Source organism: Bufo gargarizans, chromosome 1 (assembly GCF_014858855.1).
Source record: "Bufo gargarizans isolate SCDJY-AF-19 chromosome 1, ASM1485885v1, whole genome shotgun sequence".
Lineage (NCBI taxonomy): Eukaryota > Metazoa > Chordata > Amphibia > Anura > Bufonidae > Bufo > Bufo gargarizans.
The window spans coordinates 384,133,235-384,150,234 of NC_058080.1; the positions used below are offsets into that span (position 1 = coordinate 384,133,235).

Genomic DNA, 17,000 nt, shown 5'->3' on the forward strand with positions numbered 1-17,000 from the left:
GAGGGATCGCGGACCCATTCAAGTGAATGGGTCCACGATACCCATGCGGCTGCCCCACGGACGGTGCCCGTGCATTGCGGACCGCAATTTGCGGTCCGCAGCACGGGCACGGGCTTCACACGTTCGTGAGAACGAGCCCTAAGGCTGTGCAATCCTGTGAAATCAGCGGGAAATCAGGCTCCTACAAGGAACATGTTTTCCACACTGGACACTCTCATATGAAAGAGGCCATACACTCAGTAAAGTCTATGTGAAGGATCTGAACTCCTCGAGGGCTGTTGCATTTCTTTTTTCTAGGGAAACTAACCATCTGTGAAGGAATCGCCTACCACTGCATGCTCACTGGTGAACTCTTCTACGAAGGGTGTCAAATTATATTTGAAACTATTCAAGGCAACACCTTTTCTGCCAAGAGCACAGGTCTGACAGCTGTCCAGCCATTCACACAATGCTTTTGATACAGGAATGACGTGAACGATGAGTCACAGTTGACTTGCGACATATCACGGTGAGTTTCTATCTTTTAAGTGCCAGATGTCCTGGACACTTGACCACAACAGCCGTGCTGCGTGGGAAAGAGGATTCCTGAATGGAACATGTCACCATGAAAATGCACTGTAAGATGAAGGCTGCTTGTTATAGAGCAGGAGATTGATATACAGTTTGATGGGAAAAGATTTAGTATAACTTGGAGTTCATTTACGTTCCTATCAATGACTGACAGCCTTCCCTATAAAGACCTATTCATTTCTATGGGGCACCACATCCGCAAATCCGGAGATGCGGAATGGTGCGGAACGGAACCACGGAACTGAACCCTACAGAACCACTACGGAGTGCTTCCGTGGTGTTTCGTCCCGTACTTCCGTTCCGCAAAAAGATAAAACATGTCCTATCTTTTTGCGGAACTGCCGGATTGCGGACCCATTCAAGTGAATAGGCCCGCGATTGGCTACAGCTGCCCTACGGACTGTGCTCGTGTATTGCGGCCTGCATTTTGCGGCCCGCAATACGGCAATGGGCCGCACACGCCAGTGTGAAAGAGGCCTAAGACTGTACATGCAGAGATAGCTATCAATCACTGATAGGTCCACCTCCTTGACCTCAAATCCCAGAATGAGCACTGGTATCAATGAATAAATAAATCTTTTCCCATAAAACTATATACAATCTGCTCAGCTCCTCCTGCTTTACACTATATTCAACGTGACATGTTCCCTTATCTTCCAGCTTCATTAAATATGACCACTCAACAGAAAATCCCAAGACATTTTGAGAAAGGAGCCAATTCTAGAAATAATGAGAACCGAGAGAATATCCACAGCACTAAAACATTTGAGGCAAATAAGGTCTGATTTATTAATCACAGAGTGTGACAGGCAAAAGTGATATAATATCCAATAATATAATTCATATTTAATCCAGAATAACTGAACATCCCTCACCTATATCATATCTCGATGTGGAAGTTACACTGTGGTATGACATCATAGTGAAGTATAGTGTAGCATAGTAAAGAGGGTAATGTATACTATACAACATTGTTACATAAATCCTCTGCTCTACTTTTGGGTAGTGTAACTTTTGGTGAGAGATCATTGACTGATAGAGGAAAGTCTATGACACACTCGGTAAACATTTTGCCCTGTTGACAAACTTTGAGGGGGGTCGCATTATTGGACTGAGAGAAGCAGGATGGTCGTTTCGACACAATGCCCGCCATCTAGGCCGCTCTGACCTGGCTGTTAGGAGGTGCTTGGAGCAGTGGTTACGTGAGGACACACACGTGACGAACAGGCTCCGGACGTTCCAGACAGACCACCAGTAGAGAAGATCATTTGTAGCCACTGATAAGCATGAGCAGCTCCCACAATTTCATTGTCCATAATCCTGACACAGGTGGCACCTTCAGTACACAACCCTGTCTTTGGCCGGACCATTTCCAGGTGCTTAGGAGAAGGAAATTTGGTGTCATGACACTCATTACTTGACTTGCCATTGACAGCCTGTCGTAATGTCGTGAACGAGAAACCTGGACTGCTATGGACTAGAACCATATCATCTTTAGTGACAAATCCAGGTTCTGTTTGGGATCCGACAACAGTCAGGTTCCAGTATGGAGGCCTCATGGTGAGCATTTTCATCCTCCCTTTGCTGTGGAGCGGCACATGGCCGTTACTGCTGGTTTGATGATCTGGGGAACCATCACATACGACAGTTGGTCTCCCCTAGTAGTGATACGAAGGACACTAACAGCTAAGCGATATGTGCAGGACATCATGCATCTATGTGTTGTCTCTCACGGCAGGGCTTCCAACTAGCATTTTTCTGCAGGATAATGCTCGTCAAACACATAACAAAGGTTTTGCAGGAATGTTTCCTTAGCCTGTCCGGTCGCCAGATTTGTCACCAATTTAGCATTTATGGGACCTGCTAGGACACCAGCTTCAGCATCCTACGAGTGTGCAGGATCTACAAGCCCAGCTGCAACATCTTTGGGCAAAAGTTCCACAGGATACCATAAGGAACCTCTATGCCTCTATGTCTAACGATTAACCATATCTCATCTTGTATCCAGGCTACAGGTGGCCCAACAAGGTACTAGATCCTCCTTTCAATTGTACAGGTTTCCCCAATAAACATAACCTCACTCTCTAATATTGTAATCACTTTCGCCCCTTAAAATGCATTTTCCCCCCCAAAAAAGTAGGGGGTAATGCCCCAGCGTCTTATGAGGCGAGTAATGGAAGCGCTCATTAGTACCTGGGGACCGGAAAGCAGTGAAGGCTCTGTACTCACCACTTTCTGGTCCTCGGCTATCAGTTGTGCTGTGGCTGTGCACAGCTTGAGGCAGCTCTTTGACCGCACGCTGTGTGCGCCGGTTCACTACACAGCTGGCGGCAGGAAGAGCAGGAGTGAGAGTTGGAGGAGAGGAACGGCAGCTTCCACAGCAGGAGAGGTAAGTGGTTTTTTTTACTTTATATGCTCTTTGGCATGGGGGCTGATATGAGAGACATGGGGACTGATATGAGAGGCATATGGGGGCTGATATGAGAGGCATATAGGGGCTGATATGAGAGGCATATGGGGGCTGATGAAAAGCATATGGGGGCTGATGAGAGGCATGGGGCTCTTATCTGGGGTCTGATTGGGGGTCATTCACATTGGGGTTTGACCTGAGGTCCGATTGAGGGTCTGATCTGAGGTCTTATTGGGGTCTTATTAACATTGGGGGTCTGATTGGGGCTGTCAGCTGAGGTCTGATTAACATTGGGGGTCTGACCTGAGGTCGGGGGGTCATATAGGTCGGTGCGTCTTATAGGGAAAAAAAACGGTACATATATCATCATTACATTCACACATAGAAAGTTTCATTCCATTCCAACAACTCCTTCTTGGTGTATTATTTTTTTGTCAATAAGTATATATAAAAGATGTTGTGGTTCAGTTGGTATGCTGTGGCATATCAGAATATACATCTGCATACAGACAAATATATATATATATATATATATATATATATACATACACAGAACAAGAAATACATCTATGAAGTCCTTGAATGACATACAGCTACTTTAACGGCTCATATAGCCTTCTGTGGTGTAATGATCGCAGTCGCAGGGGATGCAACTGTGACCAGACCTGGAACTGAAGTGGGGCCCGTGCCACTGCTGGCAGACTGCACTTCTCAGAAAGCCGCCAGATGGACTTTCGCTCACATACACACCACTTTGCTGGAGTCGTGCTAATCAGCCAGTAGTGATGGAGGGTGTCAGCTGGCCTTCAATATGTGCTGCCTCTGGCCTCTTGAAGGTACTGTATTTTCTGGCTGTGAGGTGCTGGTCTGGTCAAGCAGTGTGACTGTTCTCTTCAGAAATCTACTGATGCGGCAGCCTTCAGGAATACTTATCTCCGATCTGTGAAGCCTATATTAAACTGAGTGAATGACATACTGAATGTGGTTAATGCAAATCAAATTGAACGAGCCTCACGAGATGTAATACCGTATTTTTCGGACCATAAGGCGCACCTAAAATCCCTAAATTTTCTCACAAATCGACAGTGCGCCTTATAATGCGGTGCGCCTAATGTATGGCGTTTTCTGACCTAGCACTGATATGTGTCAAAATGTTTTAGCACGGCCAGCATGTTGTACTGCGTGACTGATAGCGTTAAGTTTGAAATCCGCTTCATAAGCATGTCTCTTAACAGGAGACATTTTTGGGGCAGCGGGTATAGAAAATGAACGAATGAATGCGCACACCTCCTGACTACAATGGCCGTAATGCTCAATCCAAGCAGTGCAGCTTCCTAGAATTGGTAATCCTAGGAAGCTGCACTGCTTGGATTGGGCATTACGGCCATTGTAGTCAGGGGGTGTGCGCATTCATTCGTTCATTTTCTATACCGGTACTCGCTGCCCTAAAAATGGCTCCTGTTAAGAGACATGCTTATGAAGCGGATTTCAAACTTAACGCTATCAGACACGCAGTACAACATGGAAATAGAGCAGCTGCGAGAGAATTCAACATTAATGAATCAATGGTACGGAAGTGGAGGAAGCAAGAAGATGCCCTGCGCCAGGTAAAGAAGACCAAACTGAGTTTCCGAGGAAACAAAGCAAGATGGCCACAGTTGGAGGACAAAATTGAACAGTGGGTTATTGAACAGAGAACCGCAGGTAGAAGTGTCTCTACTGTCTCTATTCGACTCAAAGCAACAGCAATAGCACGCGACATGGAGATCAACGACTTTCGAGGAGGTCCCTCTTGGTGCTTCCGTTTTATGAAAAGGCGTAATCTCTCCATCCGCACAAGAACTACAATCTCACAGCAACTGCCAAAGGATTACCAAGAAAAGCTGGCCATTTTCCGTACCTACTGCAAGAGCAAGATCAATGAATTGAAGATCCGGCCAGAACACATCACCAACATGGACGAGGTCCCCCTTACCTTTGATATCCCCGTAAACCGTACTGTCGAGAGAACAGGGACCAGTACAGTATCTATACGCACTACAGGAAACGAGAAGTCATCCTTCACTGTAGTTCTCGGTTGCCAGGCTAATGGCCAGAAACTACCACCCATGGTAATTTTCAAAAGGAAGACTCTGCCAAAAGAAAAGTTTCCGGTTGGCATCATCATCAAGGCTAACCCGAAGGGCTGGATGGACGAGGAGAAGATGAGTGATTGGCTGGGAGAGGTTTACGTCAAGAGACCGGATGGCTTTTTCCACCAATCTCCGTCCCTATTGATCTATGACTCCATGCGCGCCCATCTGACCGATACTGTCAAAGCCAAAGTGAAGAAAACTAATTCGGTGCTTGCCATCATTCCGGGTGGATTAACCAAAGAACTCCAGCCACTAGATATTGGTGTCAACAGGTCGTTTAAAGCTAAATTGCGAGCTGCGTGGGAGCATTGGATGACAGAAGGCGAACACACATTCACCAACACAGGGAGGCAACGCCGGGCGAGTTACGCCACTATCTGCCAGTGGATCGTGGATGCCTGGGCGGAGGTATCAGTCTCCAGTGTCATCCGAGCTTTCAGGAAGGCTGGAATTATCACTGAAGAGCTACCGGTAAGTACCGATAACAGCAACGAGACTGACTCGGATAATGATGGGAATTATGAGAGGGATACTGGCGTGCTTGATGCCGAAATCGCCCAATTGTTAAACTCAGACACTGAAGATGAAGAATTTGATGGATTTGCGGGAGAAGAATAAAGTGAAAAAGTTAGTGTATTGTTTGTATTTCATTTTACTGAACAATGTTGAGAGTTATTGTTAAAGACCATTTTATGGTTATTATGAAAGAGTTGAATAAAATTTGACTTACCGTACCGTATCAGAGTTTTGTTTCATTTAATGCGCCTTATAACCCGGTGCGCCTTATATATGGAAATAAACGCGTTAGCAGGCGATCATTGATAGTGCGCCTTATAACCCGGTGCGCCTTATGGTCCGAAAAATACGGTAAGTATGAGCGATTAAAGAGAACCTTTCACCGGTTTTGACTTTTCAAAATCAGTACCTGGTACTGTAGGGCATGTTTACTAGATTTTATAGGGCAATAGTTTTTTTCAGATACACTGCTCTGTTGAGCCACCTGTTCTGTTTTGGCACCCTGTATGCTAATCAATAGCATCGGTACAGGGAGGAGGAGATGGCAGTGTTTCTCAGGCGGCGTCTCCTTCTCCCTGGCAGTCCTCTGTCATCGCCATGTTCTGACCCCCATCATTTTTTTATAATTATGTCTACAGAGATGAGAGAAGGCTTATTTTTTGCAGGACGATCTGTAATTTTTGCTAATCCCATTTTGGGGTGTGTGACTTTTTGATCACTTTTTATTCAATTGCTTTGGGAAGTAGTGATGAAAAAACAGCAACATTTTTATTGTTTTTTTTGTTACGCTATTCACCGTATGGGATACTTTTTTTATATTCTAACAGCACGGATGTTTTTGCACGTGGCGATTTCCATGATGTTATTTTTTTATTGTTTATTTTTATTTTGGGGAAAGAGGGGTAATCAAAAAAAAACTAAAAACTTTTTTTGACCCCATTTTGGACCCCAACTTGCAATCATCAAATGGAATTTGGTCCTTTATCCTATACAGAAATAGGTATATTATAGTTCAGTGCTGCCACCTGCTGGCCTGAACTGTAATATACAAGTAATGAGCCTGGAAGCCTAGTACAGGCTCATTACGTGCATAGAACGCTTTCACCAATCTCTGCCCGGGAAAAGCGCTCCTGCCCTGTCAGACTACATGGTCATCTTAGGTGTTAAATGTCCGCAGTTCAATGGGTAGGTTTAGAACTAAATTTGTGTTCCCTCCCTCTCAAATATATTTCATGGCTGTCACCTGGGGACCGCCCACAGTCTTCTAACCATCCCTCCTTATTGCAACATACCATCAAAACATGGGATTCATTAACCCTTAAAGGGATAGGTATCAGAAGACTTAGCCCGCTTACCCCTATTTTCCATAATCCAGCATTTCCTGCTGGAATGGGTAGGGATTCATTCTTGGGTTTGGGGATCGCAGATGACCCTCGCTTTCACCACTTGATGCAAGGGAGTACATTCCCATCCCTTTCATCTCTCTCCGCTAAATTTCCGGATACACGGATCTCTTGGTTAGAATATGAGCAAATTAAATCCTTTGTTTTGTCCAGGGGGGCGCAGTGTTCTTTCGGAGCCACACTCACAGAGTTTGAAAAACTGTTCATAGTATCTTCTCCTCTGACTCACCTCGTTTCCCACCTGTATCAGATTCTTCCAACAGGCTCACACAAGGACATCCCTAATTTTATAAGTGGCTGGGAATCAGATTTAGGTATTACCATAGCAGAAGTTGATCGTCAAAAAGCATTCCTGTACTCTCATAAGCTTTCTATGGCTTGTGCCGCTAAAGAGAAGAATTACAAGATATTATCCCGGTGGTACAGGTACCCAGTTAGACTTCATAGAATTTTCCCTTCAGTGTCGGAGTTGTGCTGGCGATGTTGCAGGGAAAGAGGTACGATGCTTCATGTTTGGTGGGGTTGTGACTTAATTAAACCCTTTTGGGACTCAGTATTCCAAGCCTTTAATAAAATCTCTCCAAAACAAGTTGACAATTCTCCTCAAGTGGCACTCCTCTCCATCCTCCCGGGCTCTATTTCGTCTCAAAAAAGGTCCCTGCTAAGATTTTTTATTACAGCCACTAGAACAGTGATCCCTAGATACTGGCGCTCGACACATGTTCCCACTATGAGGGATTGGTTATCAAAATCAAACGTCCGGAAAACCCCTTTAACAAACATGGAGGGAGGCATTTGCAGTACAGTGGATTTGCAGTACGTCTTCTGTACCGCCAATCCACAGCCTTCTGCAGTAAAATACATTGGGATAGAGTTTTAACCCTTTCCCATATAGCAGAAAAATTCCTTTGGAGCATGTTACAAGTTTTCAAATCCACTGAATTCTCATTTTGAATGTGGAAAAGCCACATATTTACCCCACTGATCTACATTTCAATGCATAGAGTGACAATCCGTGGCAAAGTATAATTCTTCTGGAGTAGGAGGGGAAGGGGAGCCCAGTCCAAAGTCTGCCTGTATCAAGTAGCTGATGCTGCTTTCCAGTACACCGGGATAAAATGGACCATACTGCTGCTCTTTGATTTTTTTTTTCTGAAATTATACAACCCCTTTAAGTGACTGCTGCAAATGTGCTGGGTTCTAACTTTCTGATGAGGAGAGCCGGGGAGGGGGATTATATGATGTCATGACTTCAGCGCTGTAGTAGTAAGCTCCCGCCATTACAATGTTGATAGTGCTGTGTAGCTTTGGCGTCAACTTCCGGTGACACAGCTATACCGAACATCTCATCGGCGAGGGTGGAGGGTGTAGGAACCCCAGATGATCTACATGTAAACTCATCCTTGCCTGTCACATGCCAAGGTTTATAAATCAGACATTATGGGGTAGATGTATCAAACTGGTGTAACGTAGAACTGGCTTAGTTGCCAATAGCAACCAATCAGATTCCACCTTTCATTTTTCACAGCTCCTTTGATAAATCTCCCCCTATATGCATCAAATTTTCACATTTTCCGTGGACATTGGGGCCCTTTTAGTCCGGCTGCCTCTCGCTGTGCTCTGCCGTGCCGCCGCCGAAACTGAGCCCCAATTATAGTCAATGGAGACGGAGCGGCAATCCGGGGGCACACGTGAACTAGCGTCAGGCCGGATCCAACAGGCTGTTCATCCGCCAGAACAGCCTGCAGGAGTCCCCTGTCGCTAGTGTGAAACTAGCCTTAGCTTGCCATTATTTTGGAGTAAAAAAACAGGCACATAGGCAAAGTCTGTCTTCAATTTGCACCTCATTTATTATCCGTAATTAAATCTGGTTTGTCATTGGTTTAAAGAGTAACTGTCATTTTTTTTTTTTGCTATTTGCTAGTTTATTAGAGCTAGGCATGTATACCTGAGTTATTCTGTCAATGATTGCCAAAAGATCTGTAATTACCTTAAAATAACAGCTTTCATTAAAGGGAACCTGTCACCTCCAAAACAGATATAAAACCGACATCATTACCTTACAGTAGCCCCCAGTGTGTTCACAATGATTTGAGTTTTTCATTCTTCCATCGGTTGCTGCATACTGTAAAAAAACGCATTTTTAATCACCCTTCTCGCTATCTTCAGAGTCAGCTTGAAGTCAAGGAGGCAACAGCCTCCTTGCAGTAAAAATAAGCCTGCTCCTTACCCGTCCTCTTTACTTTAAATGACATCCTGCCTAAAGGCTGGGATCGCGCAAGTCTCGCGCATGCCCGATGCGCTCCATGTTACTGCGCGATCCCATCTCCAACTCCCGCAGTCAGCCGGCAGCTTTGTTCACACTGCGCATGCGCTGGCAATTTCAAGTGTGTGCGCATACCCGGCGTTTATTGTCCGCAGCGTGATCACTGGCTTCAGGCGCAGGAGAACCTCACCAGCATCAGGTATTACACTATTTAGGCACATTATCCAGGGGCCCAAATATTATATTACCTCAAAAGAAACGGTGGGCGCACGCGCACACTTGAAATGGCCGGCGCATGCGCAGTGAGAACAAAGCTGCCGGCTGACTGCGGGAGCCGGAGACGGGATCGCGCAGTAACATGGAGTGCACCGGGCATGCGCGAGACTTGCGCGATCCCCGCCTCTAGGCAGTATGTCAATCAAAGTGAAGAGGACGGGTAAAGAGCGGCCTTATTTTTACTTGATAGCGAGAAGGGTGATTAAAAATGCGTTTTTTTACAGTATGCAGCAACCGAGAACCTCAGAGAACTGGCAGAGGAGCAATCTTGAGAAGGTCCTCATATTGTAAATGTTTAAACAGCCATAACTCAAGGAAAACAGTGGTTTGTGAAAAAACTACAGATTGCTTTATGCATAATGCTGCTGCAGAAGTAACATATGCTAAAATGTATTTTTTTGATGAAAACATGACCGTTACCCTTTAAGGCCTCTTGCACACGATCGTATGTCCTACGATATATAAGGTCCGTGAGCAGGCCATATGTCCCAGCGCGACATTGATCGTGTGCACGGGAGCGCACAGCATCATAGATTACAATGATGCTGTGCACGTGAGGCTGCCCGCAGTGCTATTGTCCTGCACTCATATGATCTTATGAGTGCGGGACAATAGTCCTGCGAGCGATCAGACGTGCACAGCATCATTGTAATCTATGATGCTGTGCGCTCCTGTGCGCTTGATCAATGCCCAATGCCGCTCTGGGACATATGGCCTTATATCTCGGAGGGCATACGGTCGTGTGCAAGAGGCCTAAGTCTGACATCTAGTGGTCATTATCTTGTAAGACAGGATTCAAATTCACTAATACTGGTCTAAATAGTATGCACATGAAAATGTAGTGCAAGTGAGCAAAATTCTGGTGTACATCTCCATGAAAGTAGGCAAATTGTGGCGCAACTCACCACTCAAGACAGAGGCAGAAAAGTACGCCAGCCCTGGAGTGAGGTAGGAATTAGACGTTTTTTACGACAAAATCTTGCTCAAAGTAAGGGCGCATTCACACGAGCGCACCATGTTTTGCAGTCCGCAATTTGTGGAACGGAAAGAGCAGCCCATTATTGAAATGCTTATTCTTGTCCGATTGCGGACAAGAATAGGACATGTTCAATCTTTTTTGCGGGGCCACAGAATGCAGACCCAAAAAATTGCAGAAAGGATGCAGACCCATTCATACGGTCGTGTAAATAAGCCCTAAGGAGCACCTTCATAAGTAGGCAGGAAATTAAATCTTAACACTCAAAATAGGCACAAAAGGAGCAAATGCCTCGAAAACAGGCGCAAAAACTGTTGGTAAATGAGATTAAAGTGTTTCTACCACTTCGGTGTCACATATTTAGCTGTCAGACACTAGCGATCCGCTAGTGTCTGCTCTGCCCAACCATCCTAATATAATTGCTTTTGGGGCAGCCGTTTTGGTAAAAAAAGAACTTTTATTAATATGCTAATGAGCCTCTAGGTGCTATGGGGGCGTCATTAGCACCTAGAGGCTCCGTCTACCTTCAGAAACTGCCGCCGCCCAGCGCGTCCCTCCAGCCCGCCCATCTCTTCCTGAATGCGATCCTCCTTGTGAGCGTATGTATTCTGTGCATGCGCAGTGAATGTCTGACCGCTTCCTTGCTCAGACATCTCCACTGCGCCTGCGCGATGACGCCATAGTGCTCCGAGGAACAGGCGCAGTGGAGATGTCTGAGCAGGGAAGCTGTCAGACATTCACTGCGCATGCGCAGAATACATACGAGGATCGCATTCAGGAGGAGATGGGCGGGCTGGAGGGACGCGCTGGGCGGCGGCAGTTTCTGAAGGTAGACGGAGCCTCTAGGTGCTAATGACGCCCCCATAGCACCTAGAGGCTCATTAGCATATTAATAAAAGTTCTTTTTTTAGCAAAACGGCTGCCCCAAAAGCAATTATATTAGGATGGTTGGGCAGAGCAGACACTAGCGGATCGCTAGTGTCTGACAGCTAAATATGTGCAGCGAAGTGGTAGAAACCCTTTAAAAAAATAAGACAATCGTAAACAGGCTTTTTACTCATGAAAACAGGCAGCGACACTTTAATGTGCCCCATTCTCTCTGTACCATGAAAAAGTACCATTGCTTCTGTTGAGATATGGTAGTTTGCAGATAAGGGGACTGGGGCACATTTACTATAGTGTCTGCACCTGTTTTTAGGCATAAAAAAAGCTGTTTTAGGCTACATGCACACGACAGTTGTTTTTCTCTGCGTCCGTTCAGTTTTTTTGGGCTGATCGGATGGTTACCCATACTGCCAAATTGTGTCAGAGAAAACGGATCCGTCCCCATTGACTTACATTGTGTGCCAGGACGGATGCGTTTGGCTCAGTTGCGTCAAGCGGACAGCAAAACACTGCAGGCAGCGGAATGGAGACTGAACTGATGCAAACTGAGCAGATCCTTTTCCATTCAGAATGCATTAGGGCAAAACTGATCCGTTTTGGACCGCTTGTGAGAGCCCTGAACGGATCTCACAAACGGAAAGCCAAAACGCAAGTGTGAAAGTAGCCTTAGACGTAAAAACTGTCTAATTTCTACTCCACTCCAGAGCTGGCATACTTTTCTGCCTCTGTTTTAGGCCTCCTGCACACGAACGTTTTTTTACACGGTCCGCAAAAACGGGGTCCGTGGGTCCGTGATCCGTGACCGTTTTTTCGTCCGTGGGTCTTCCTTGATTTTTGGAGGATCCACGGACATGAAAAAAAAGTCGTTTTGGTGTCCGCCTGGCCGTGCGGAGCCAAACGGATCCGTCCTGAATTACAATGCAAGTCAATGGGGACGGATCCGTTTGATGTTGACACAATATGGTGCCATTTCAAACGGATCCGTCCCCATTGACTTTCAATGTAAAGTCTGGAGTTCTTTTATACCATCGGATTGGAGTTTTCTCCAATCCGATGGTATATTTTAACTTGAAGCGTCCCCATCACCATGGGAACGCCTCTATGTTAGAATATACTGTCGGATATGAGCTACTTTGTGAACCTCAGATCCGACAGTATATTCTAACACAGAGGCGTTCCCATGGTGATGGGGACGCTTCAGGTTAGAATACACTACAAACTTTGTACAAGACTGCCCCCTGCTGCCTGGCAGCACCCGATCTCTTACTGGGGGATATGATAGCACAATTAACCCCTTTAGGTGCGGCACCTAAAGGGGTTAATTGTACTATCATATTCCCCTGTAAGAGATCAGGGCTGCCAGGCAGCAGGGGGCAGCCCCCCCCCCCCTCCCCAGTTTGAATATCGTTGGTGGCACAGTGTGCCCCCACCATCGCCCCCCCTCCCTCCCTCTATTGTATTAAATCGTTGGTGGCACAGTGTGCCAACCACCATCGGCCCCCCTCCCTCTATTGTATTAAATCGTTGGTGGCACAGTGTGCCAACCACCATCGGCCCCCCTCCCTCCCTCTATTGTATTAAATCGTTGGTGGCACAGTGTGCCAACCACCATCGGCCCCCCTCCCTCCCTCTATTGTATTAAATCGTTGGTGGCACAGTGTGCCAACCACCATCGCCCCCCCCCTCCCTCCCTCTATAGCAGTAACATTGGTGGCAGTGCGCGGTCTCAACAGTAGAAGATTCATACTTACCTGCTTCTTGCTGCTGCGACGTCTGTGTCCGGCCGGGAGCTCCTCCTACTGGTAAGTGAAAGGTCTGTGCGGCGCATTGCTAAAGAACTGTCACTTACCAGTAGGAGGAGCTCCCGGCCGGACACAGACATCGCAGCAGCAAGAAGCAGGTAAGTATGAATCTTCTACTGTTGAGACCGCACACTGCCACCAATGTTACTGCTATAGAGGGATGGGGGGGGGGCGATGGTGGTTGGCACACTGTGCCACCAACGATTTAATACAATAGAGGGAGGGAGGGGGGCCGATGGTGGTTGGCACACTGTGCCACCAACGTTTTAATACAATAGAGGGAGGGAGGGGGGCCGATGGTGGTTGGCACACTGTGCCACCAACGATTTAATACAATAGAGGGAGGGAGGGGGGCGATGGTGGGGGCACACTGTGCCACCAACGATATTCAAACTGGGGAGGGGGGGGGGGTCTGCCCCCTGCTGCCTGGCAGCCCTGATCTCTTACAGGGGAATATGATAGTACAATTAACCCCTTTAGGTGCCGCACCTGAAGGGGTTAATTGTGCTATCATATCCCCCTGTAAGAGATCGGGTGCTGCCAGGCAGCAGGGGGCAGTCTTGTACAAAGTTTGCAGTGTATTCTAACTAGAAGCGTTCCCATCACCATGGGAACGCTTCTGTGTTAGAATATACTGTCGGAAATGAGTTTTCACGAAGTGAAAACTTAGATCAGAAAAAGCTTTTATGCAGACGGATCTTCGGATCCGTCTGTATGAAAGCAACCTACGGCCATGGATCACGGACACGGATGCCAATCTTGTGTGCATCCGTGTTCTTTCACGGACCCATTGACTTGAATGGGTCCGTGAACCGTTGTCCGTCAAAAAAATAGGACAGGTCATATTTTTTTGACGGACAGGATACACGGATCACGGCCTCGGCTGCAAAACGGTGCATTTTCCGATTTTTCCACGGACCCATTGAAAGTCAATGGGTCCGCGAAAAAAACGGAAAACGGCACAACGGCCACGGATGCACACAACGGTCGTGTGCATGAGGCCTTAAGTGGTGAGTTGCACCATATTTAGCGTAGGCCTGGTCATAAATTAGGCGCATCCACCTGTAGTCCATGCACCTAATCAGAAGTCTACAACAGCTCAGACCTGCAGTAGATTTCTGTCTTCATTTACGCTAGAAAAATGGCGTAAATGAAGATTAATTTGTTGATGTGTCTGGCCACACCCCCTTTTTAGAAAAGTGGCGAGGATGGCAAAAAAGGGGAGATGGGACAATTTTATAAAAAAGTCGCACCTGCGACTTTTTAATGCCACTTTTCATGCGTAAGGCCTCTTTCACACTACAGTATGTCCATTTCAGTGTTTTGCGGTCCGTTTTTCACGGATCCGTTGTTCCGATTTTTTGCTTCTGTTGTGGTTCCGTTTCCGTTCCGTTGTTCCGTATGGCATATACAGTATACAGTAATTACATTGAAAAAATTGGGCTGGGCATAACATTTTCGATAGATGGTTCCGCAAAAAACGGAACGGATACGGAAGACATACGGATGCATTTCCGTATGTATTCCGTTTTTTTTGCGGACCCATTGACTTGAATGGAGCCACGGACCGTGATTTGCGGCCAAATATAGGACATGTTCTATCTTTCAACGGAACGGAAAAACGGAAATACGGAAACGGAATGCATACGGAACACATTCCGTTTTTTTTGCGGAACCATTGAAATGAATGGTTCCGTATACGGAACGCAAAAAACGGACCGCAAAACGGAAAAAAAAAACGGTAGTGTGAAAGAGGCCGAATGATAAATCTCACCCAAAGAGGTGAAGAATATACGCCTGTCTTATTGAAAGCCTAAAAACAGACAAGCTTGATAAATGTGCCCCTGTGTCATCTTTTTTACCAAATCTGAAAATGCTCTTTGTTCCATAATGAATAGTAACATAGTACATAAGGCCGAAAAAAGACATTTGTCCATCCAGTTCGGCCTGTCATCCTGGAAGTTGATCCAGAGGAAGGCAAAAAAAAACTGTGAAGTAAAAGCCAATTTTCATTTAAGGGGAAAAAATTCCATCCGAACTGCAATCAGGCAATCAGAATAAGGGCTCATGCACACAACCGTATGGCTTTTTTAGTGTTTTGCGGTCCGTTTTTAACAGATCCGTAGTTTAGTTTTTTTGTTTCCATTGTGTTCCTGTTTTCTTTCTGTTTTTCCATTCCGTTTTTCTGTATGCCATACACAGTATACAGTTATTATATAGATAAAATTGGGCTGGGCATAACATTTTCAATAGATGGTTCCGCAAAAACGGAACGTATACAGAAGACATACGGATGCATTTCCGTATGTGTTCCGTTTTTTGGCCGGACCCTTTGACTTGAATGGAGCCAAGCACCGTGATTTGCGGACAAGAATAGGACATGTTCTATCTTTTCACGGTATGGAAATACGGAAATACTGAAACGGATTGCACACGGAGACACTTCAGTTTTATTTTGCTGAACCATTGAAATTAATGGTTCCGTATATGTACCGCATACTGAACTAAAAAAAACGCCAGTATACCGAACGCAAAATACTGTTGTGTGCATGAGCCCTAAGGGCTTGTTCACACGATCGTGTGAAGTCCGTGCTGTGGACCGCAAATTGCAGTCCGCAATGCACGGGCACTTACCGTGCCCCAGCCGCATGGGGATCACGGAGCCATTCACTTGAATGGCTCCGTTATCTGTCCGCTCTGCAAAGAGATAGAGCATGTTCTATCTTTTTGCGGTGCGGAGGCATGGAACGGAACACCAAGAAGCACTTCGTAGTGCTTCCGTAATGTTCCGTTCCGTATCTCTGGATTTGCGGGCCCACTGAAGTGAATGGGTCCGCATCCGTGATGTGGAATGCACACGGAACGGTGCCCATGTATTGCGGATCCGCAATATGGCAACGGGCAGCACACGTTCATGGGAATGAGCCCTAAGTCCTCATGCACACAAACGTATTTTCATTCCCTGTCTGTTCCACTTTTTTTTTTTGGGCGGACCGTATACAGAACCATTCATTTCAATGGGTCCGCAAAAATAACAGAAAGTACTCAGCGTGCATTCCGTTTCCATATGTCCGTGTTTCCGTTCCGCAAAAAAATAGAACATGTCCTATTATTGTCCGCATTACGGACAAGAATAGGACTGTTCTATTAGGGGCAAGCTGTTCCGTTCTGCAAAATACGGAATGCACACGGTCATCCGTTTTTGCGGACCACAAAATACATACGGTCGTGCATGAGGCCTAACTCCCTGGATCAACGACCCCTCTCTAGTAGCTATAGCCTGTAATATTATTACATTCCAGAAATACATCCAGGCCCCCCTTGAACTCTTTTAATAATATGCACTTACATACCATGGAACGTAGAAGGGGGGTCATGAAAGTAGTTATGTTCAGTGAAGAAAAGGAGGTATGAACAGTAAGACCACGAGCAGCTGTAGAAGAGGAGTTTCCACACACTCTCTGGGACCTTTTCTGCTTCTCTTGGCCGCAGGTGACACCATTTACTAAATGGCTGTAGGGGAAGGCAGAAATCTTGTTAATGCATTTAATATGAACGGACGTCATGGAATATTTATGTGTCCATAAATCTGCTGGATGAACCTGTGGGGTTATGTAGCACATCTGAGGTTTCTGAAAGCTCTAAATGCATTCGGTCTAGAACTATACAAATGAGCATACATAATGACGGAAAGCAGAAAACAAGCTCAGAACTACAGAGATCATTTTATTTGTAATTAGCTTTATACCCAAAAGATTTGG

At 46.0% G+C, this 17,000-nt stretch overlaps 1 protein-coding gene across 3 annotated transcripts in view; it reads right to left on the bottom strand.

Annotated features, from left to right (window-relative positions):
• Positions 1–17,000, bottom strand: part of CERS1 (ceramide synthase 1) — a 113,808-nt gene that overhangs the window by 50,648 nt on the left and 46,160 nt on the right. For all 3 annotated transcript variants that reach the window (XM_044285486.1, XM_044285493.1, XM_044285500.1), the window contains one exon: positions 16,593–16,752. In XM_044285486.1, the coding sequence (XP_044141421.1) occupies positions 16,593–16,752 (160 nt within the window). The remainder of the gene's footprint in view (positions 1–16,592; positions 16,753–17,000) is intronic.